General features: G+C 49.3%; 1 protein-coding gene across 7 annotated transcripts in view; it reads left to right on the top strand.

Moving 5' to 3' along the window:
* The window catches only part of Epac (Exchange protein directly activated by cAMP), a 794,549-nt gene that overhangs the window by 703,621 nt on the left and 66,034 nt on the right, over positions 1–24,894 (top strand). For all 7 annotated transcript variants that reach the window (XM_050187979.3, XM_072286537.1, XM_050187981.3 and 4 more), the window contains one exon: positions 10,495–10,729. In XM_050187979.3, the coding sequence (XP_050043936.1) occupies positions 10,495–10,729 (235 nt within the window). The remainder of the gene's footprint in view (positions 1–10,494; positions 10,730–24,894) is intronic.

The following is a 24,894-nucleotide window of genomic DNA, read 5'->3' on the forward strand; positions in this document are numbered from 1 at the left end:
AGGCTTAGGTGAAAACGCTGATTGGTTTCTGCGGCATACCGTGCTGGATTCTCGCTCCTCCAGGTTTCTTTCGCTCCGGTCATATCCAGGTTTATCCTTTTTTTTGTCTGTTTAATCGCGCTGCTGTGCGTGTGCCTGTGAAGTATGTATTTTTGTTTGTAATACAGTGTCTTGCTGGCAGATTGCTTTTTTTTCCTCCTCCCCTCCCACCTTCTTTCTTTCCCTCGGTAGAAGCTGTGTTTATGCGGTGCGCAATCTCGGCGCGCCCCATAAACAGCCCCACGCAGTGTGGGCGTTCGAAACAGCACAGGGGAGCTTTTTTTTTTCTCGCTTGGTTACACACAGAATGCGCGGAAATTGATGATGTGAAAACATTTCATTTGGTCCTTGCCCGTGCGCTTCAATGTAGAAAGTAAGACCCTGACTACTTGCAAAGAAGAGGCTTTCCGCATGCGTTTGTTGCAGCCGATGTTGTTTCCCGAAGGGCTGAAGATAGTGTGAAAGGAGGTCCGCGCAGCTGCACGAGTATCTGTGCGAGACTGATATCTGACGGGCACACGGTGACACGGTTCTTAATTAGCAGAAAAAGAAAAGAAAACGGCTATGACGTCCTGGAGTAACCAGCTTGATTGACTGGCTCGCCCATCTACCTACCACAATCAATCAATCAATCAATCAATCAATCAATCAATCAATCAATCAATCAATCAATCAATCAATCAATCAATCAATCAATCAATCAATCAATCAATCAATCAATCAGTCAATCAATCAATCAAGAAAGCAAGTAATAAATACTATTAATTAATTAATTAATTAATTAATTAATTAATCGTATTTACATTTTCGCGTGCCTTTCTGATCTTGCATCGGAGGATCGGGAAGTCTCGCTTTGCATTTTTTCTTACAGTTTAACTTAGGAAACATCGAGATATTCGTGCCACACGTGGTAATACACCGAAAAAGAGTGAAAAAAAAAAGACACGGTGAGGCGCAGGGACGTAAACCGTAGCCAGTTTCGATTTACTTGTGTGTGGTTCAAGAAGTGGATAAGGCGATAAGAAGGCGAAACGCAAGAAAAAGAGGAAATCAATAAATATTCCCTGACGCCTTCCCCCCCCCCCCCCCCCCAAAAAAAAAAAAGGAAGAATGAAACTAAAGGAAATGCTTGTCAACTTGTCACACAATAAAGGGCTTTTTGTCACAAAGCAGTTCGGAGGCTGGATCAGTTGGTATCAACAGTTACTGATGAATCGGTATGACGAGTATTTTAATAGCGATCGCATTCTATCCGGTTAATGACGGACAGTTGTAGCAAAAGAAAAGCTTTCTGAGTTTGGCTTTAGATGTTTTAGGAGCGAATTACTCATTCAATAACCAAGCTGCGCGACGCGAGTTCCTACAAGTTGCTGCTTTAAGGCCCAATCTGCCCATTCAAGGTCGTACGTGAGAACGTCGGCTCTACCGTTATGCCAGAAGCATTCTCACCCCTGCATCCTGTGTATGGATCGCAAAAAAATTGACTGTAGTGGTGGAGGTGGGGGGTGAGTTTTGCAACAGGCGGACTTAGCCTGGCGGAAAAGGCAGGCAATTGCTCCGTCCCAGCGTCTCTTATAAAATCATTGTGGTATTTTACCACATGTCCATCAGACCAGTCTCCCTTAAGAATCCGATAAGGAGACATGAAGTTTCTTTGCGGGCTATAACTCGTCCTTCGGGGAGCACAGTGTGTTGCAGGCGCGTATGGAAACTTCTTTCGTTGCAGATTTTTCAGGACAACGTCCATTTCTCCTCGGAATTTCGGGCACGACCACAGAAAGTGTTCAATGTCTCCTGTCTCGCCGCGTGTCGTATAGTTCGGAGAATCGATGCGCCCCGCCTTAAATAGACGTGCTGGTGTACTAGCAGATCCTGTCCTTATTCGATGTAGAAGTGCGGCTTCCTGTTGACGAAATCTATTGGTTACGCATAGCATATATGGTAGAACCCAAAGTGATTTCGAATTTCAGATTTCTTAACTTGATTACTCTTTGGGCCCTGGACTTTGGGAGGATGATGGAGCGCTGCGTATGCAAGAGTATCAACGTTTTCGTTGCCAGCAATGCCAGTGTTGGAGGGAATCCACTGAAACTTTACTATGAAGCCTTTGTTGCAGAGTTCTTTCATGAGGGCTAGCGATTTGCGCGAGGACTTGATGAACGGTAGGCCACGGTAGAGCTGTTGCAACGCGGCCTTTGAGACCATAAAGAGGACCACATTTTCTGGAGGCAACGTCTTTAGTTTGCGCAGAGCAGCAGCTATTGCCACGCCTTCCACAACTTTCCACGAAGCTATACAGTCCAGACGGCCAGACCACGCATACGTCAGAGAGGCAATATAGAATGCAGCTGCATAGCGATCTTCGTGTACATTAACAGAGCCATCTGTGTATACTTGGAGGTGATTCGAGTAAATCGTGTTCAAATGTTCCTGAACTAGTGACTTGGCTTCTGCAGCTGGAATGCAGCTCTTTGAGTGCAGTCGTGGTACACTTAAATTTCATGTTATAGCCTCGTATGTCCAGGGTGGGTCTATCTTTTCCTTCTGTATGGAGCGGCGTAATCCTAAGACTCGAAACATATTCCGTGCTGCCTAGAAACGTGAGCGCGGCCTGTTAGTACACGTCTTGAAAGGGCTTTGCCGGGCGAAGACTCACTCAGACGTAGTAGTTGGTTCATGAGACTCTGGAAAGCCTGAAGTCGCAGAGGTCGTGACTCAACTTCGTAGAGCACTTTTCTGTTCGATGCCGGCTGAGGGACTCCCAAACACAGCTGAAGCCCTTTTCTGTGTACGGTTTCTGAACGCTCGTATTGGCTATCTGAAGGTGACATCAGAGGTAGGTGGTATAGGAAGCGACTTGTAACCAAGGCTATATGTAACTGTAGCATGGACATCGGGTGTTTGCCCCATTGTATGCCAGCGAATCGCTTAAGCACATGAAGCCTCTGTGACGATGACGCCGCAACGTGGTCAACATCGCGGTGCTAAGGTAATGGTCTAAGCTTGTGGTCTAAGGTAATGCCAATAAATCGGACGTTGGTGACTTGTCGAATCTGGTACCCATTCAAGTTCAGCTTCAAGCATATACGTTTGCTTTTAATTCCAGGAAAAAGTATGAATTATGATTTCTATGCTGGTAGTCATAAGCCAAGCGTTGTCAATAGGCCATGAATGGCATTTACTCTTCCCTGGGCTATTGGGCTATTCGTGCGAGGCGACGATACTGGTAGCCGGAGACCCACATGCAGGTATCATCCGCAAATATAGACATTTTTACGGGTGGTCGATGGTTTAACATTCTTAGGAGAGTCGTCATCGCGATGTTTAATGATAAGGGAGAGAGAACGCTTCCCTGTGGTACGCCACGAAATATACCAATTTCATCGCTCAAAGTGTCGCCAAGACAAACTGTAAGGCGGCAATCATTGAGAAACGTGTGTATGAAGTGCGAGAGATAACCCGTGGCGCCTATTGTTTGTAACTGGCTGATGATGGCCGTTTGAGACACGTAGTCGTAAGCCTTGGAGACATCCATAAAAAAAAGTGGACTGCCATCAGGCTTTTCACAACTTGATCCCGACTGCCACTCCGTGTGTATTCGCACTAGTTTCATTTCTGGGGACCAGACATTTCTTCGATTGTCTTTGTATTCATTATTCGTAAATGTAAGATTTGCTTGCTGTGTAAACAAAGTGACTAATACCATCTTTCAATGCCCATTTATCTTGTCTTCTTTACCACTGCGAATCATGCATCCAGTGGAAATGCTCATTGGACCACGTATTGCGTATGGTGAGAGGCTTATACAATTTAGTAATGCTCAGATATAAAGCAAGGCTAGGCAAGAATTTTGGATATTATCGAAAATGTTTCAACTTGATGAATACTTTGTGGAGTCGAGCTAAGTTATATATTATGCTCATGTTGTAGTTAGATTGTGATTGTCATTATCTTCCATTTAGAACCTGATGTAATCATTGTTTTCATAACCCATCCTTATTGCTTCCCGTTTGTCTGTTTGTTAGCGACGTACTTAACATCCGCAAGACCTACGTAATTCATTTCGTGTGGGACCAGACGCTGCAATCATCTAGGCAATCAACCCAAACTGTTCGAGTACTGTATTCCTTGCCCCGGAGAATCATTAAAGCGCTGGCAGAAGAACAAATAATTATTGCCCTTCGCTTCCGGCGAACGTGGACGCTCGCGTCTCCCGCCTTCCTTTATTTCCGTCTCGCGACGCCTCTCGGCAATCGCATTCACTTCCGTGATCGCTACGTTCACCCCCTCGCTTCATTACGGAGCCCAGCCGTTTAGGAGGGAAGAATGACCTTACCTCGTAGGTGCCACATTCAATGAACTGTGCCGGATTGTTAGGCGTGTGACCGGCGCGAATGGGTTCCCCGTCTTAAGAGCCGAGTCGCAAATTAGGGCGAAAACGCACTAAAGAACGGACAGAAGCGTCGGCTCCGAGAATCTCTGCAGCGAATAGCCAGGAAGCGAGGCGGACCGTTAATGACCCACTTTCGGTGCCAAAGGACGAGGCAGTTAGGCTCGCCACGTTATGCGCGTGCTCTCGGAGCCCAACGCTCGTTTGCGCCCAAAGCTCGCGTTCGGGCCGGGGGCCTGTTTACACACTTCTTCTGCACGTGCGAAGGCGCTAACCGCGCTGCGCCCGCTAGAATAGACTACCGCTGCTTCCGTGTTGCCCTTCCACCGAACCCCCGCCGGTATTTCAACCCGTTCAAGTTTCTTTCCTGCTTTTGCGTGAGCGTGGTTCCTTAACTTTCCGGTTCTTCCCTTAGCCGCCCGTCTCCGAGGTTAGTGCGAAACGGTTTTTCCTCTTGTGACGCGGGAAACGTTAACCTTCTGAAGCATAGTGTATACCGCTGCGAAGTTGTGACCTTTATGTCTTTTATGAGCACCGCAGCGCTCTCTGCACACACATGGTGCGCGGAGGCTGTTTGTTTTCCTTCTGCCCGGACAGGCGCTGGCTCGGGAAAGAAAGAAGGTCAGATCAGGCCTCGATGAACAGCGTCTTCGCAGCCGGGACTCTCTCTTCTTTACATGCGGAGTGCGCTTCGGTTGCAATATTTCACGAGAAAGCGGTGTCATTAAGCAGCAACAACAAAAAAAACAATTAAATAAAAGCGAAATGGCCACGGGAACAGATAAACCATAAGAGTATAGTACGAAGTAATTGATAAAAAAAATATTTATTCACTAAATATGCGCCTGGGCTGCAGGACTGTGCGTGTGTCTGTGGGTGTGTTTGAAGGGGAACGGGGAGGTGGCGAGCTCGTGGAACATCTCGCGCCTGCTAGGGCCTGGAAGGGTGTATAGGTCGTTAAGAAAATTGTGCGTGTATCCTAATATATATATATATAAACACGCCCGGTACTTTTGCAGGTATGCGCGTCTGTGTGCGGGTTCGGCTCGCGCGTATATCAGAGGGGAGCGAGACCTTTAGCGGGCCATTAGGCGGGCCTTGAAGGCAAGCTGAAAGGGGTGCAATGGTGCTTCGGCACAAGGGAAAGACGAGGAGGTGCCACACGGACGGCCTGACCCCCACAATGAATGATCATTTTCTTCTGCAGGCGGGTATAGAGCCCTAATGCGCTTCTTTCCGCCCCCGGGAAGAAGTAGCTCGATGCAGTCGCAGGCACCATTTCGGATCCGTGCAGCCCATATAGTTGCGTGTACGAGAGGAGCAGTTTCGCGTTCGCGCAGTATGCACTGGTGGGTGTATGGTTCATTAAGCTGCACTGGTGCTACACGGCAACGCTCGAGCGAACGAGGGCGTGTGTCTGGTATACGCTGTCTGCGCCCTCTTTCTCTCTCGATTATACCGAGATCGAGGGACGCGATTCGTCTTCGCTGGGCGTGATGCCTCGATGGCGCGCGGAGCTTTCGTCGAGAAAGGAAGCGCGCCGCTGCCTCGCCGACACGAAATCCTGTTCGCTCGCGCAGTTATAACCCGCTCGGGCGCGAGGAGATGTTCTCGCGCACTTTTGGGTGCGGGAACAAATCACCCGGCAGCAGAGCGAAAGGTCGGCTTTGCCGTTTCTTTCGCTACGATCGTTCCCCTGCTGCACTTCTGTTTCTTTCTCTCTTTCTTTATTATTTATTCATTTATTTGTTTGTTCCGTCTTTCTCCCGCGATGCGGAAAGGAAACGTTCGAACGGGCACGGGGCTCGATTTTACGGCGATATCCGTTATGGGCTCTAAAATCGCTCGGATACGTGCCGAGTGCTTCGTCGTCCTTGGCTCGGCTTGTCGTAACACGCCGAGCTGGGTCTCCCAGCATGGAAGAGCAGCGGTTGCGCAAGGAAATATCGCCGCAATACGCGCGCCGCTTTTGGGGCGAGCGGTGTCACCTGAAATGCATTTTACACGAATTATTACGTCCTCTCGGTCGCTCTCTCGGTCTCTCTTCTCTATTTGCTTCTCATTTAAATTGCCACATCATCTCGACCCGCCGGTGTGTGTGTGTGTATATATATATATATACCCTCCTGTTTCTTCGGTTTGCGCCGTTGTTGCCTTTATGTGTGACAGCTGGGAAAGGGAACATTGGTGACCTCGCTCTTCCCAGCAAATTATTCTATTGACATGTCCTGCGCTGTGTCACAATCTGAACGCAAAATAATAATATCGATAGTAAATGAGGAAAACGAGCCAGAGGACGCCCGACGTGTCCTTCACGTTTAATTTCTTGTAGTCCCGAATCCTGTTTGTGGGTTTCCACACGTTTGCGCTTCACCCGATGGAGCCTTCCGGCATACGTTTAGGATTTTCGTCGTAAGCGGTGTACAGTGTCCACAGATATACGAGGACCAGCCGAAAATTCGAGAAAACGTATATGAAATTAAAGGAAGACGGCAAATGTACCGCAGAAACATTCGTCGAAGTTTTTTTCTTACTTTTCTGTAACCATATGGAGCTTAGCAGGCCATTTAGTGGATCCACGTTTTTTCCGTTTAGTGTTGGTTCGCAACCGAAGGGAGGAAATGAAAATGCGTACATGCCATATGCTCAGCCTTCTTCTCATCTCGCGTGTGCGTGACAGCGCATTCTCCCTTCTTTCCTATATTTTTTTGTCAGTTTGCAACTATTTTCACATATCGCCGAGTGAAGACATCGCAGCTGAAGGCAACGAAGGGACTACTTTGGTTTATGAAGGAGATGGGCTTGGACAAGCGGCTGTGACAGTGGTGTCACGTACCGCGCAAGAGTGACAGACTGTAACTAACGATGTGTGTGCCGTGTTATGTGCTCTCTGTCTCTTCTCGCCATCTTTCATCCCCCCATCCCGCTCCCATGTGTAGGGTAGCAAACCGGTTAAGCTAAACTGATTAACCTCCCTGCCTTCCTTCTCCACTTTTTCCTTCCTTCCTTTTTCTGCATATGCCAGCGATTACTTTTCCTCTTCTTTGAGGCACTATCGTTGACGCAGATACATAATCGTTTCGGTGCAAGTACTCTGCTTTAACGGTCAAACATATATGCGCCCTGTGTCCCCCCAAAAAAGAAAAATAAAGAAAAGAAGAAAAAAGAAAAGAAACGTCCCGAAGCCACCAGGGCATTTTCTTCCTAAAAACATAGTTTTTTTTTTCTAGCGTTTCTGGAATTCAGATGTCGGTGCTCTCTTGCGTAAGTCGAGCAGGAAACTGTTCCCTGACATTTTCCTCGCGTACGTTGGAGATTTATTAGCGGCCTCAATACGTGGAATGTTAACTCTTTAGCGTTATTGTGATTGTCACAGCGTTTTTAAGTTAAAGCGATAAAACAATTCCACCACTTTTTTCTTAGCTTTTCCGTCATTTTCTGTTTGCGATTCCTAAAAAAAAAAAAAAAAAAAAGCCGTGAACGCGGCAGGATGATCTTATTAGTCAGCATCGTACTTCCAGCTGAAAACGTAGGCCGTGTTATTGCCTAAACCAGTTGTGCAAGTTGTAAATATTTCAACACTGAAGCGCCCCATATTTCTTTTATCGCTTCCTTGGCGCATTAAAATTTCATATATCAGGACGCGTAAGCAGTTCCGCTAACGTTCCTAGGCCATCCTTACGCCAGCGCATATAGGTGCACGGCTAAATGGTAGGGGTGAAAATGTACCACTGGTAATGTGTGGTACATAGCGAATAAATATTAAGAAGTTTAAGTTAGGTTCCCGTTTGGTCATTTCAGTTGTTGCATTATCAAAAAAGAAAAATTGAAAGAAAGAGGAAAGGAGAACGATTCAAATGACGGGCGAACCAGCGAATGAACGTTTTCTTCCTTGAATATCCCAAGTGGATGCTCAATTAGGTCTCGGCGAAACTCTGTTGAACTTAGATTTCTATTACTTGAACCTTCACTCGTCTGATTAATGTAGCCTCACAGAATCGTGTGGCTTCAGTTCCGGAAACCTCGCAGCACCTGTTTCGTGCCATGAAAAGGCTTGGTTTAAGAGAAAATACTGTCTGGAGAGTTCGCATGCCTTTAGCGCAATTCAAATCGCTTGCCCCCGAGCGGGGGAGGTGTGACGTTGCATACGCCATCACCGCTCTTTACTGCCGTCGGTGAGTAAAACGGCGCGCGACACACATATCTAGTGTTCTCTGCGCAAAGCGCAAATCCGAGGCTATTGAGAAACCGAGCCATGACAGATCGTTGGATTAATCGCCCTTGCAGCTGCTCTCAGTCAAGTGGCGGGTACCGTTCGTACATCCCGTGACATCACATGGACGTGGAATTCTTTGGGATTTGCAGTTTGTGTGGGTTTCGCGAGCCAGCAAATCCAGCGCATCGCTACGCCATAGCGAACTACACAAACACGAAAGTACGGGTGGCGCAGAGTCGAGCGAAAGCGAAACTTTTCGGGTGCCTCTGCTCCGCGAGCCGGTGGGAAAGCTGAAAATCTATGCAGCTGAAAATGAAGCATGTTTGCTGCCGAAGTATTTGTAGTTTCTATAAGCCGGTGGCAACCTCCATCTTTGGAGCTTAATATATGATTGCCCGCGTCGTTGTCAAGGGCAACGTCAATGAGTTCTTTTATTGCGATAGAAATTATATGGATACTCCGGGGGCATATTCGCTGTCGCCGTCGTCGTCGCCGTGATGTTCCGTATAAAGTCCAAGTGCGATAACAGCGTTGCCGCGCGTCGTATGGTGTATGTGCGAGTGAAAGCACGTGACGGAAGCCGACGCTTGCTGCTCAATCTGGCGCGCGCGAAGGAGGAAAGCGGAGAGCAAGCGTGCCGTCTTCCGTGGCGCGAAAGGCCGTGGGGGGATGGGTTTGGAGGGAGGGAGGGAGTGAGTGAGAAGGGGTAGTGTTGTACTCCGGCAGCAACTGCGTATTTCGCGACAGGGTGCAAGTGGAACTGACGATCTCGCTCGCGCACTAAGCGACAGTAGTAAAAGCGGTTGCTAAGGAGAGAGGAAGGTGGGGTAACTGTCTTACCAAGTGGGGGCAACTAAACCCTACGGTATGGAACGGGAGAAACGATGAAAAAGAAGAAATAGCGCTTTCGCTTGCTGCAGTTATCCGACTTCACTAATCGATGATTGAGGGAGATTCTATAGACTGCAGACTTTTCAGTGCCGCACGTCGAGAAAAACCAGTGTAAGTCGGCCGCCACGCAATGAAATGTAGTTTACAGACTACATTTCCCTTTATAATTGTGTTATTATCCAATATGGACCGGCGCCATTGCTGCTTCGCTTCTAGATTGATTCTGCTTCGTAAGTAAACAATTATGGGAAGTTCTGCGTGCGACATGCTCCTGTTGTCGTTTTCTGTTTTTGACGGATATTCTGTGTGAAATATGTAATGCCAATGATTCTGCCTTTGACTTGGACTTCCCAGTCAATATGCTTCACCCTCGCGACAATTTTTCATTTGGACCAAAAGGGCCAGAGATTATGCTCCAAAGATGGAGGTTGCCCGCGGTTTAGGAAACTAGAAATACTTCGGCAGCAAATATGCTTCATTTCCAGCTGTATAGAGAGCAAAGAGAGAGGGAAAGAAAGAGGGAACTGCAAGGAGGTTAACCAGGTGAAAGTCAGGTTGGTTACTCTGTCCCTTCCAGCTTTCCCACCGGCTTTCGGAGCAGAGGCACTCGTCTGTGAAAACATGACCCAAAACACTTATCCAACTTGCGTCCATTCTGCTATGAAATAGTTCCATGCAACGCTGTGAGTAATACACTTATGATAAACACGGCGCAAGATGCACCTTCACTTGATCTTCAGCAAGCAGTTGTTTTAGAATATAATTTGATGGTAGATACATAACATGTACACCGCCTCAGGCAGTGCACTCTAGCTGGGGTAAACGAAGACGCCGAAATGGAAGTCGGAGTCGGGCAGCCTCCAACTTTTGCCCATGGAGGCGCATAAAAAACGAGCAAACAAGCACGCTAAGCCTAACGCGTCGCTTGACCGTGCGCTTTCTCTACTTTGCTGTGCAGCCTACGGCCCAGGTTCACCGGGCGGGATGGGTGCTGCGCACACTGCTGCTGTTCCAGGCGCCGCAACTGATCCGCGACCGGAAGTATCACATGCGCCACTTCCGGCGATGCATGGTGGGCACCGAGATGGTCGACTGGCTGCTCCAGGTGCCGGCCACCCACGTGCGCCTTAATTCACGCGCACAGGCCGCCGGCATGTGGCAGGTCCTGCTCGAGGAAGGCGCTATCAACCACGGTGAGTGACGCGTGCCATCGTTTTCATATCGCTCTGATTGGTTGCGCTGCCGCAGTGACGACGCAAAAATATTGTTGCGCCCTCACTTTAATGCAGTGACACATTATATAGTATAGAATCACGATGGACTGAAAAGAAGGTGCGGAAAAAGCGCTGCCTCGTAAGTGCAGAAGTTTCTTAAATCGAAACGCTTTCTTCGGCTGCTTGGTTGGACGATCTGGCACATTAAAGATGTGGCACATACCCAGACACCCAAGTTGACTGCTCGCTTGGGCCTCTGGGTGTGTGCTGGCCGATGTCTTGCCGAGCAGACGACGTGGTACTAAGACTGCTACGGGAGCTAGTAGGTGTGACATCATGGTTAAGCGCGCTGCTCGAGGTAGGACGAAGGACCGGTTAGCAACAAGGAACCCAGACAAGCTGAAGCGCGAACTCACAACTCCGTTATTTTTCATGTCCGTATTCGCCCTCCTGAGACCCCGCTATGGGGATTTGTCCAATATATTGGACATTCAGATGTGAGGCAGTACTCCTGCGACAAGGCTTTCATCCTCATAAGACCGCGCTGTCCAACTTATTGGACACCTGCTTGCGCCATCTGTGCAGCATTGATGAAAATACATTGTTCCAATTCCCGCCGAAACAGTTTCACAATGACGGCATTCAGCGGCGCGGCGTTTTACGGCAGCTGCCGGGGAAGTAAGCACTGTTTATCGTATTTCTACCTGCTTTTAGGGCATACCTTTGGTTTTATATTAAAGTTAATGCAACAGCGCACGCGCAGAATACGAAATTTAATCTGTTTGCGCGTTTACTTTTTTTTACGCTTCCTTTGATTTCGCGTGTCCATTACGTTGGACGCTAGGACTCAACCCGGTTATTTTGACCGCACTTTTGCGATAGCCTTGTTATGAACAGCAGGCGAGTACTATTGGCATTTAGCGACTTGCGGACGAAATCGCGTCTCTTTTTTTCTTTAGGGTACCGGCCTCGCGTGTCTGATGAATTAAGCCGATAACTTTTCTTTTTTCAATCCATGGCTTGGACCCGCGAGACACCAGCTGTCGCAGGTGGCCTCGTAAGGAAAAAAAAAAAAGAAATCGATATCCCTCTACCAGATATTGTTCGCATGTACAACGTCAACATGGGCGGTGTTGACAAGGCAGACCGAATGATAAGTTTACTACAGGATAAAAGCACGCGTCAACAAGTGGACAATCAGAGCCATTTTTCACCTCTTCGACATTGCCCTCAACAACTCCTGGGTGCAGTATACGCGGGACATACGCTCCCTAAAGAAACAGCGGAAAGCAATACTAAAATATATGCAGTTCCGCCAATCTGTCGCTGAGACTCGTGGCTCATGGGAAGAAGCAGGATGAAACGGAGAGTGAGAACGAAGCCGAGTGGCATCCCCCATCAACGCAGGCTCGACTGTCTCCTCGAGAACCCCAAGAAAAGAGCATTACCCACTGCTCAATGCTGGCAGACACTGCAAACACTGCCCGTTGCAGACTGCATGGCTGCGACATGAAAACAAAGTTCTTTTGCACCAAATGTCGGCTCTTCTGCTTCATCACCAATGAGAGAAAGGCGTTTTGAAATTGCCCACAGGAAGTGAACACGAGAGCAAAATTTTCGTTGAGCAGAGGAATGCTCTTTTTATTTATTTTATTCACTACATTGCCTTTCGAGTTATTAAAATATTTTTGCACACGAGTTTCAGCGCAATGTCTGCGTTACGTCATTACGTGCTTCCTGGGTGAAAAAAGACCGGGTAGCATCCCAGTGTCCAATATATTGGACATCGCGCTGAGCTGCAACTATCAAGGCTATTGAAAAAATATTTAACACTTTTCACATTCATAACCCTACTAATTTATTCTGAAAGTTTGGGGAAAATCTGTGCACCCAAATGCATCCCCGGTCTCAGGAGGATATACACATCTCAAAACCAGATATAACCGAACAAACATGACACAATGAAATAAAATGGAGACAACCTGGGCCACTGGGTATGCACCCCGATAGAAAAAGTTGCTGCTGGCTTCTGTTTGGCCTGTAGTAGACAACGTGGTTCACTGGGTATGAGCCACTGGGAAGTTAGCCGAACAAACAACTTCGGCACTGAGTATGTGTCATATTGGTATTTGCCCATTCTTCGCCAATCCTCCAGAACGGATGCGTCAAGGTGACAAAAGGCCTATGTATATAGCCTTAAACATCGTAAAGCGAGAGCGCCCATCCGGAACAGACACCTATACCCGTCGAGCGCGGCCACTTGAGGGATAGCCATTGCAGGGAGATTGCAGTCAGGACTGTTGCAACTGGGTCGCAAGCCCTAAGGGTAGCGTCGGCCTGGCGGCCTGGGGCACAACTGGAAGCATCCGAAGGTCCTGGCAAAGCATGAGTCGACTGCTAACAGAACAACTTGTTTATTCTAGCATCGCAATAGAGCGGCCGGTCAGGTCGACCGAAGTGGAGAAACGGGAGAGCGCGTTACTCGATGGAAGAAATCGGAGCCTCTCTCGGCGTCCGGGGGCAGCTGCTTTTATACTCTCGGAGTCGAGGGCAAGAAGGAACGGCTTGGGATGAGGCCACGTGACGGCGGTGCTCGGGCACGTTGAGACTAGAAGGTGACGCATCCGCCGGGTCGGCGCCGGTCAGACCTCCTCGCTTCACAGTTGGGGGAGCTCCTTTCCCCGGCTGCCGCGCTTTGACAAGCGTGGGCACCAACATGCACACACACACACACGCGCACACGAAGACACGTGGCATTGAAACATGCCTGGACGCGCTTGGCGGGGAGGCGTTGCGGCAGCGCTGAACGGGCCAAAATGTCCGCCGCTTTGAACGAAGCCCCGGCGTCCGTTGCATCCGCGCCGGCTATACCGCGCGTCGTAGGCGAAACGTAACAGGACCCTGTACTTATAGTGGGGGTCGCTACGAAGTTTCAACTGAGGTGAAATGATTGCAATATATTGCGTCGCGGTATCGTTCAGCATTATGACTGCCAGCGAGATTGCCACTTCGTGTGGCTGCTGATGTGTCTAGAAGGTGTCGTGATTCACGGTATTAGATTTGGCGGTCGTAGCTGTAGAGATGAACTTGGGACGACAGGGCTAGGCGAGCAGGATTTAATTGCAGGATTTACATTTAAAACAGGACATACAGCAAACAGTTTACGAGCACCCAGCTCACTAGTTCATTTCTAGCATGACAAGGAGCACTCAGCTCCCGACAACGAGCACGACACGAGCACTCTCTAGCAGCCGGCAAACGCTGCTTATAAGCCCTTGCTCGACGTCATAGTTCGACGTCATTCAAGATGCCCCGCCTTTTTGGAGGATGGGGTGTGCCGACTTGGAGGATGAGGTGTGCCGGCCTGGAGGATGAGGTGTGCCGACTTGGAGGATGAGGTGTGTCGGAGCAGGAATGGTCGGGAAGGTTCGTCCAAGCATTGTAAACTCGCCGCCTGCCCCGCACTATGGCTCACACACACAAAGGCACACACATTCGAGCCCATACACACAAAGGCTCCGGAGTCGACGACCGAGGGCTTCGTAGAACTGTGCTCCGTCTCGGGTGGCGCGGCCAAGTACCAATTTCCTGAGTTGATCGCGCGCCACGTGGCTGCCGGTCATCCGCAGTTCTCGGTACCGCCCAGCTTTCAGTGCCGACGTCAGAGGGCTTCGTAGAATTGCTTTGTCCCGGGTGGCTCGGCCAAGTACCAATTTCCGGAGTTGATCGCGCGCCACGTGGCTGCCGGCCGTCCGCAGTTCTCGGAAGGGCGCCCCGACTGGTGGGCTTGGAACACGTGCAGCGGGCTGAAAGCTGGCACGTTGCCACCCCGTACGGCCATTCTTAACAACGGACGGCATGCGGATACGCAGCGGGTAACGCAAGAAAGCTATCGCTTACTTTGACTGTCATCTTGGATGGTTTCTGGAACAGTTTTGGAAACGACTCACTGAAAGAAACTTACTGTAGTGTGCGCGACCCCGCGACTAGGGCATGAATGCTTATTCTAAATTTCTTTTCTAAATAAATATTTTGCTCTTGCGAGTCGGCACTTGACCGGTGCCTTCATCACTGCGTGTCCGCTTCTATTGTCGCGCTCTATTCAGAACACCGAATCTACACCAACTACAACTCGAATGTCCGTTTTACTGTATGATGTCCGGACCATATTGCCTTTTCGTGGTTTTCAGGCGGAGTGATAACCGCACGGAACCAACTGTGCTAGGATAGGGCAATGATATATACTGTTCCAATGCCATTCCTTTTTCGCGCTTTCGTGAGTGGTCCGAAGGGCTCTCCGCCTAGTGTATGCCGCCTGTATTGGCCGGTCTTGAATGGTGGATGACGAGAAAAGAACAGAGTCGAGCTAAAGGAATCCTCACGTTATGCCGGCCGCGATCACAACGTGAGTAAAACACGGGGTGACAGGCGCCGCAATGCTATACGGCCGGAATACGTCGCACATTGAGCGCTAACTTTGACTGCACGTTCGGCACACAACGTATACTGCTATAACGCCGGCACTCGAATACAATTCAGAGGCAATCGTGTAACGCGAAGAAGCCCAGTCTTAATTACCATAAATGCAACAAGTGGTGCACCGAACCGCACTTCTGGAGCGTCGATCGCATCCGTGTATACAGCGGTAATGCGCTAGGAAAGCGAACCGCAATAATACGCCAGGAGATGGTAGATCGAGGCGGGATAATTCGACTTGCGCGGCACGCGTAAACGCTGGCATGTCGCATCGAGGAAGAAAAAAAAAAAGTTGCAGTTTCGCCCGAAAGGCGAACCATCGATTGCGATAGCAATTTAGTTGTCAGCTATACACAAAGTAAGGAGAGCAGTTGTATCGGCCGTATAGACTTGTAAACATAGGCATACTAACTAAATTAACAAGCATGGTGTTACGCGTGCACAAGCAAACATGACCACATCTTACTCGATGACCGCGGAAACTCGCTTTCAGAACGCTGCATTGAGGAAACGTCGCCGCAGCAGCGAGCGGATTGACCTTCGTGCTGCCGTTCGCACGGACGCGAACGAGGTAATACAGCGCAGCGCGGACTCTGTACCCGTCGCAAATGGCTTTCAAAATATAGCAGCCCGACCGGGCGCGCGTGGCCGCCCGGGCCGTCCGGAATAGAACGCGCCCCCGTCCCTCCCCTACCACCGAAGCCTTGCGCGCGACGGCAGACGGCGCGCCTCTTCACCGCTTTCCTCCTTTGCGCGCGATTTTGAGTCGCGATCGCCGGCTCACACCTTCACGACACAGGGCACTACTGCGCGCGCTCCTGACATTCGCCGAGGCTGTCGGCCTCGCCGACCACCTTTAGCTCCATCGCATTTCTGCGGCGTGCTGCTGTTTCTGGTGCACTTTCTCTCCCTCTACTTTCATTCCCTACCCCCTGTGCAGCGCGGTTGAGGTGTCCTCTGCTGAGAGACAGTTACTGCGCTGCACTTTACCCCAACCTTTCCTTCCCATCTACAAGAATCTCCTTCTCTCACTCTCGCATGCTTTCACTCGCACATACAGCATACGGCGCACGGCGACGACTTTATCGCCCTTGGATTTTATACGGAACCTCACGGTGACGCCGACGGTAGAAACACCTGAAGTGTCTATATAATTGATATCGCAATAAAATGAGAGGGCAGCCGGTGCGTGCTCTCCCCCACTCACCGGCGTAACGCACTCGCCAGAAACCAGCTCCGGCTTGTTCCGGACGATGTGGGGTGCGTCGCTCGTAAACGCTGTCGCATCGTATTACCGTGATGCGCTGGGAAACGCGATACGCTAGTGTCGCATTCATGTAAACGCGGCTTCAAACTTAATCCTTAAATGCTGTCCACTTGAGCAGATGTGTCGTTTTTACGCGTACCGAGATCGATCCGCTTAAAACTTTAGTTGGCAAAGAGCGACAGATTTTGTTGCTTGCTTTAATTTGCTTGGAATTTCATGACGTGCTACAGCAGCTCTGGAACAGTACTCCATGACAGATGTCGTCATTCTCAGAACAGTGTCGAAACTTTTCACTTAGATAGTACATCGATGCGCACACGCAGAGCACGCAGAACAGGAATTTGCTTCGCTGCCATTTTCTTCGCCCTTTATTTCGGGGAATGTGTGGACATCCTTGAGGGATATACGCGTGAACTGGTTTAGGTATGATTGTTCTTTCGTGTACGAGTATTCTTTTCCTTGCCTTTCTCTGCGCGCGAGGATAATAGTTTCAGAGAACTTTGTACGATTAGCAATTTAAAGTAGTTAATGCTCTGTATGGTTGGACGTCGCCTTCTACGCCATAAAAATTTCCACGCTATCGAACGTGATAAGCGTTCAAGTTGAAATAGCCTCGCCTAAAAAAAAAATAAAGAACTTGCATGAAAAACGCTACGCTGTTGAAAAGAAAGGCACAAGCAGTGAGCAAGTAAAGATACCATACGCAGAGATGTCAAACAGACGGGTTTCCGTTTTTTTACCTTACACCGAAGGAAAGGGGAACGAGGAACAGAAAGACGGAGCGGGTCAGTCGAGCAAACTAGAAGAGAAGCATGGCAGAACCGCAAACGGTAACTAAGACAGGTGTGCTTCAATACTTGTAGTAGGGCGCAAATAGCTTTTGTCGCGAACAGAGGGCCGTGTTCATTCAGGAGTGGCGCTATAAATTGCACTGCGATCGACTGAGTAAATGGACGGGGAAAAACAAACCCCAGGGGAAGCACCTGCTCCATCACGCTTTTTTTTGTTGTGTGTGTTTGTGTGTGCTGTGTACGCGTCGATTGTATTGACCGCATGAGGAGGCGGAGCTCCGTGACGTGGATGAAGTGCCAGCCGCGGCAGTGACGTATCGCGTTCCGGTTTGCGTCGCGTGAGCGTGAAAATATCGCAGAAAATAGCTCATCGAACGTGACCCACAAAAATTTTATGCGTATGCTTGAAGCCAATGAATCCAGCTGACTTGCGCCTTTCTCTTGCACATCATGCGACGATCCCGGGGATAACGTTGAAAAGCGTGCATGCTTTAGGCCAGTATAGGGTTTAATACTTCGCCTTGTATATTTAGTGGAGTCCTGCAAAATATCGACGCACCCGTCGATTCCTGTTAGTGCAATATTAAAAAAAAAATCTTGCTAAGACCGGGCTTATTTACTGTTTTGTTTGTTTTGTCTTACGGCTCCAAGGTATTGTCTCCAAGGTATTCTGAATTCGACCTGGAATTGGAGCGGCTTCGTGCGATTCGCCGTCGTGCTGAAAGAAGATAGCGACGCACTAAGTAAATTGAGGATCTAAGAACAGCCCGGCGAATGCAAAAGAAGATACACGGCCGCATGGATAAACTAGAGGCTCAGCGGTGGTCGAAATTTTGTGCGTCGCTAGATCCCCGCAAACCGCTATCTCAAATATGGAGAACTGTGCGAGGTCTACGTTCTGTTCCGGAACAGCGTTTCCCGTTTAAGGCCCTAGCACTATTCCAGCGCCGAAAAGGCATTGATGTGGCGGAAGACTTCTGTGCTATGATTGCGGGCCAACCAACTCGCACAGGTTCGCTTACATTGAACCGTATTCACGAGATTCACGCATGGATCTGCCTTTCACGACGCAAGGGCTTGACGCGGCGCTCGCCCTATGTAATCGGTTGCTGTCGCCTGGTCCGGATGACATATCTTACCGTATGCTATGTCACCTTGGTAAACGGGCGCGAAGTGCGCTCCTTAATATCTATAACATGTCCTGGCAGGAGGGCAAAGTTCCTCAAGATTGGAAGATCAGCCGCTTGGTACCGCTTCTTAAGCCTGGCAAGTCTCCCTTAGAGATTACTTCATACCGACCGATTGCGCTGGCAAGTTGCCTTGGGAAGGTAATGGAGCGAATGATCCTCGCCAGACTTGAGTGGTGCCTTGAACATTACGAAATCTACCCGGTATTAGAATTGTCGGTCGTTCTCGCGGCTGCCACCAGTTGAAGGAGTTGTAGGTCGTAGAGAGGAACTTCCTTTTTTTCCCTTTTTTATCCTTCTTTCTTTCTCACCTATTGCATCCCCTTGCCCCTCCCCCAGTACAGTGTAGCCAACCGGAGACAATCTCTGGTTAACCTCCCTGTCTTTCCTTTGCCTTTAATTCTCTGTCTCTCTCTCTCTCTCTCTGGGAGGAACTAGGCGTACAGGATTTATTTACAGTATGTGCATTTTAAACAAGAGAGACATTCGACATTCTAGCGTGGCTCCCAAATGGAGCCCGCAAGACGAAGCATACAACATGCGAGCACGAGGCTCCAAACACATTGCTTCTCGAGCACGAGCACACAGCTCAAGAATACGATCACAGAGCACGATGTCGAGCACACCCTGGCAGCCGACAAACAGCTGCTTATAAACACTCCTTGCTCCCTAGGTCCCTAGATGAGGGAAACGTTCGAGTCATCGCAGCCGAGCCGCCTTTGAGCGGGAGGGCTTAAGGGCCAGATATACTCCGGCGTAACGCGCGCGCGCGGCCACGCGCGGCGCGGCTAAGCGACGTCGGTGAAAAGCGCGCAGTCTACAGTCCGGCGTCACGGCGTAGCCGGCGTGCCCAGGTGCGCTTGGCGAACTCAACGCCGCCGGCGCGGACATAGAGCGTGTTCTATTTCACGCGGCTGCCGCTAGACCAGAATGCACTGCGCGCCGTAGCGGCCGCGAGCAGAGGCTGAATGGCGGCCTGCGGTGCGCGTACTGACATCCGTGTGTGATGACAGCGCGAGTGAGGACGCCTGCTTGAAGCGATTCGCAACCATCCATGTGTATACGATGTGAAACGTATGGAATAGCGCGACACAGAGCGGAAGAACAACGCGTGGGAAGCTATACGAAAGCAGTGTGGTCTCGCCACAGGTAAGCTGCATTTCGCAGCTCCTGTACTAGCTGGTGGTAGTCGCCGAGTTGAGGGCGCTTGTCGAATAGCTCTCGTATGTACATGGTCCGCTTCCGTTTTTGACGTAGCCGACGTACTAGCAATATGAGTGCGATGTTCTGGCTGTCAGGCATGGCGGCCGCATTTCGATGGGGGCGAAATGCGAAAAACACCCGTGTGCGTAGATTTAGGTGCACGTTAAAGAACCCCAGGTGGCCGAAATTTCCGGAGTCCTCCACTACGGCGTTCCTCATAATCAGTAGTGGTTTTCGCACGGAAAACCCTATAATTTTTTTACTGGCTGTCAGGACAAGTTAACGCCATGCCGCAAAAGCTTTCGTTTTAGGCGCACAAACAGCGCGCGGAAAGAGAAAAATCGCGCGCGCTACCCGAACGGCGCTGGTATATGCAAGACGCGCATGCGCCATGGAAACAGCTATTCGCCGCGGCCATGAAGTTGCCCTCCCGGACGCACAGATGGCGCCAGCCTCGAGCTGCGCGCGCACGCCGAACTGTAGAGGAAGCAAATTTCTTGCACGCCTGGCGTCGCCAGCGCAGCGTATCCGACTTCATCTGCCGCGGCCTGGCGCGCCGAGAACGCCGGACTATATCTTGACCTTTACACACACACGTACGCACCGCTTTCACTGACCCCACCGAGGCCAGACGGGCTTCGCAGAACTCGGGGCTTACTTCTTGACGAAAGGAGGCCCCTCTTATTCCCCAAGCTGACCCCCGCCGCGTGGCCCCCGGTTGTCCATTGTCTTGCGTCTTGAAAGGCGCGTGCGACGTTGCCGCCAGATACATTCCTTCGGGAACTCCCTTGCTCACAGCAGACCAGGTCGGCAGTGTAGGGTTCAGTAACAATAGTTGGTCCGCTGATCGCGTTTAGTCACAACGGTGCCGAGGGGGTGTTGAAGCGGCACCTCGAGGTCCCTACGAAATGAGTCACCGCAGCATATTGTGGTAGGCTCGCAACGCTCGCATCTGCAGCTGGCTGAGAAAACTTGTATGTTGCCACCTCGGCTGACCATTCCTAACACTAGACGCCATGGCTGGTTTTCGAGGTCACCGACGTTCTATCGACAACGTTATGGATCTGTTAAGCTATGTTTAACACCGAAAGACGTGTAAGAGGTTATCTGTCGCAATGTTCTGAGATATAAAGGCAGCCTACGACAACGTTCTTCATGACGCCATACTTGAAGCATTGGAATCGGTGGGCCTAAGCGGTCCATTATATCGTTGGACACGCAGTTATTTGCATAGGCGGACTCTATTTTTTAACACTGAAGCTGGCCCAACCTCGCTATATTATACGCACCATTGAGTTCCGCAAGGTGGTGTCTTTGAGTCCCACGCTTTTCAACCTTGTACTCATTGGTCTCGTGGAACGTCTTCCGAACACAGTTAAAATATAAATGTATGCCGACGACATCTGCGTCTGGGCATCTGGTGTGGCACGGCCGCAAGTACGCGCCAGGCTTCAAAAAGCAGCCACGTCAACATTGGCTTACTTAAATGAACAAGGCCTCAAGATCTCGCCAGCAAAATGCGCATTGGTCGCGTTTAGCCGAAAGCCAATGAGGTCATACGATGTCTCTATCGACGGTCAAAGCATACCTTATGTAAGGACGCACCGTTTCTTAGGCGTAATCATTGATCGTGACCTCTGCTGGAGTCCTCATTTGGCCTACCCAAAGAAGCGCCTGACGGATATTTCTAATGTGTTTAAGTTTCTTGGAGGAAAAGTCTAGGGCACTTCAGTATATGCAATGGTGCAACTGTACATGACGCTCTTTCTTGGGTATTTGCGATACAGCTTGCCTGTGCTGACCAACACCTGCAGAAGTAATATCCGTACACTCGAAAGCGTCCAGGCCCAGGCACTTAGAGTGTGTCTTGGATTGCTGCGGTGCTCGTTAACGGCTGAAACAATTGCCATTGCACACGATTTCCCAGCCAGGACCCATATAGTGATGGAAGAGCTCAGATCACACGTAACCCACCTCGCTCGAGGCCCTGCCCATCATTTAGCCTCACTGCCAGAGGATCGACCACATGCTTCCTTTTGTCCTGCCCTCTCGTGCATACCTTCCGTCAGGTTATACAGCTCCAGCGAAAGTTCCGTTTCCACCATGGTGCTTGGCTCAAGCAAAGGTTCGACTAATGGTACCAGGAATACGAACAAAAGCCCAACTCTCGTCTCCAGCACGCAAGCAGCTTTCACTCCTCTTGCTGTACGAGACGTACAACGAACATCATCATCTATATACTGACGCTTCAACCACGGTGAATCGGTCTGCAGGATCAGTGATCTTTCCTGCAAAACCCTCCACCATAAAGATTCGACTATCTCACCAGACTAGATCGTGTGCCGCGGAGCTTGCTGCTATTCGTTGTGCACTTCGTGTAATTTCTGAAGAACTACCGAAGAAATGGAGCCTGTTCAGTGACTCCAAGGCTGCTCGTCATTGTTTGGTTTCTGCCTTACGTCGAGGACCCCACGAACAACTAGTTCTAGAAATCAGAATGCTGCTTCACCACCTCGTCGAGCAAGGACACGACATCACGTTACAGTGTATTCCAAGCCACTGTGGCATAATGGGCGATGAACATGCCGACGCAGCAGCACGATCTGCACATGAGGAGGGCTTGCAAGACTCCATTCCATTCTCAAGAACAGACGCTGCAATGAAAATTCGTGTGCTTGCAAATGAAGCCATCAAAATTTCATAGAACCCACCAAGCTTGAAGCATACACGTCTACACCAACTGGACCCATCCCTTCGACTTCGACCCCCACCTGGACTCTCTCGACTCGAAACAGCAGTACTTTGACGACTGTGGCTTGGTGTCGCCTACACAAGATCTTTCACCTTCCGAGTTGGTATGGACGACAGCGCGGCTTGCAGTCACTGCGGCGGCGAGGAGGCTATCGAACACGTGCTTTGCCACTGTCCTCAATACAGCGCGCAGCGGCTGTCACTAGCAACCGCGTTGGCACGCCTTACGACAGGCCACTATCAGAACAGTCAGTTTTGGAATGCCGACATGAACTATCGTCGCAGCGAAAGTCGGTCAAGGCTTTGTTGACATTTTTACATGACAGTGGCCTATTAGAAAGACTATAATGACCCCATTCCGTCCTTTCTCATATTTTTTTCTCACGCTTCTATTTTTGTCACGCTCTTCTTTCCGTCTTTACTTCCCCTTTCCCTTCCCCTACTGCAGGGTAGCAAACCGGAGGTTTTAACTTTGGTTAACCTCCCTGCCTTTCTCTCAGTTGCATCTATTTCTCTCTCTTGTCTTACGGCAGGATATTACTGTGTATTTTGGTCGTTTTATCTTGAGTTTCAGTGAACGTCTAACTTTGTCTTCAACGGCCGTGTGCTTCTTCATCGCCATAGTACTGAGAATAAAGATGCGCGAATTTGACAGGTGCGCTTCCCCACACACCAAGTTTGCCTCACATAAAATGGCGGACGTCATCCGAGAAGCGGAAATAAAGCAGGAGCGTGCGAGATGGGGCCGCTATCCTTGCCCCCCCCCCCCCCCCCCCCTCTTTTATCTTACTTACTACGTCCTTGCTGCTTACTAGCCTACCTTCGGCTCAGTGGTGCCGGGAATGGGAGGTCGGCCATCTTGTGCAGGGCAAGAAAACAGCGTGGACTAGCTTACTTACAGTATTTCTCACATTCCCCATTGACAATTACTATGTGAAGGGATTAAAAAAAGAAACAATGAGGTCGCTGCGTGCTTGCGGATTGCAAGAGAGAAAGAAATGTGATGGGAAAGGCGGCAAGGTTAAGTGGAAGAGAATCTTCTGGTTTTCTGCCCTACTCTCCCTGCTGAAAAAAAAAAATCCCTACTACTCATAACTCCTATATCCAATAACACCATATGACATGGGAGAAATGTGTATTTATATGGGATCTTATAGATTTCATATAGGATTATTGAATATGGGAGTTATGGAGCATATGAGCCCTTTGAATAGGGCTGGCGCAAGGGTAAGGGGGCTTAAGATAGTAAAGCATAGCGGAGAAGGTTAGCAAGCGCGCGAAAAAAAAAAAAAAGAGTAAGTTCGAGTGGTCTATTGAAGAGACTGATACTCCAGAGTGTTTCTCTTACGGATTGCACATCTTGAAGAAACGTTGGCGACACTGTCAGTTGAAGTGGCCCTGTCTCGCGTTATTACCACAGCGTACAGCCAAAATACCAAGATGTGTGAAAGAAAAAGGCATTCTGGGACGCTAGACGTCAGATCTACATGTGCTGGTACAAGTGAAGAACGTTAATAAATGCTTTATTGCTCAGTAGCTACCAAAGAGGCCAACAACGACTGAAGCCAGTGACAGTTGTCGCGTTGTCATTACGAAAGAAACGAACGTGATGTCGAGACTATCGATAAATTTTATTGTCGCTGGTGCCGCTTAGCTTTGTCGACTGCTGGAGATTGCTTAGAGTGTCGTACTGAACATTCTAGAAACGAAGCTGACGCTTATGTATACGTGCACAGCAACTCTTTAGGCAGCACGTATTCGCCTGAAGGTTATCCCTCACGGTTAGGCCGACTTTACAGATTTTTAGGTCTTGAAGCTATTTTGTATAGTCATTTTACCAAGAATTTTGTCTATATTTGACAGAAGTTATCCTCAGGTGTCATCTAACACTTATAATACCATTGTTTTAAGTACATTGGACACAAAAATAATTGTCGGTAGTATAAAATAGTTACGCACGTTGACTACCCAAACATCACAGAGATTTGGCTACACGTGTGCCCGAAAGTCTCGTGGTTTATATATGCGCTGAAAATTACACAAATAAAAAAGTAGATTGTTGTGGTAAAGGAAATAACTTTTCTAAATATAGATTGCGAGGCTAGCATGTGACTTACTTGAAACACAAGGAAAATTAAAAGAATGTAGAATGCTTAATGGAGTCGCACCAAATCGTAGAAAAATCAATGTCGTATCAGTGACTCAGATGTTGGCTTCCCCAATTGCAATGTTACATTCCTGTAACGGATTACCGCAATCTCTTGCGTTACCAACGTGTAGGTAATTTGATTTACGTATGTGATTTCATTGTTGGTCTAAGAGGGTTGCCACCGTTTGTTCTCATATAAACATTTTCTTGTCTTTCTAAATGTTGACGTCACCGTGATGTGATTGCGAAGCGCCAAACATATGTGCCAGCCTTCTGCGATGCTTAGAAATCAGGTTATGCCTAGCGTCGTTTCGATCCTC

Source organism: Dermacentor andersoni, chromosome 2, assembly GCF_023375885.2.
Source record: "Dermacentor andersoni chromosome 2, qqDerAnde1_hic_scaffold, whole genome shotgun sequence".
Lineage (NCBI taxonomy): Eukaryota > Metazoa > Arthropoda > Arachnida > Ixodida > Ixodidae > Dermacentor > Dermacentor andersoni.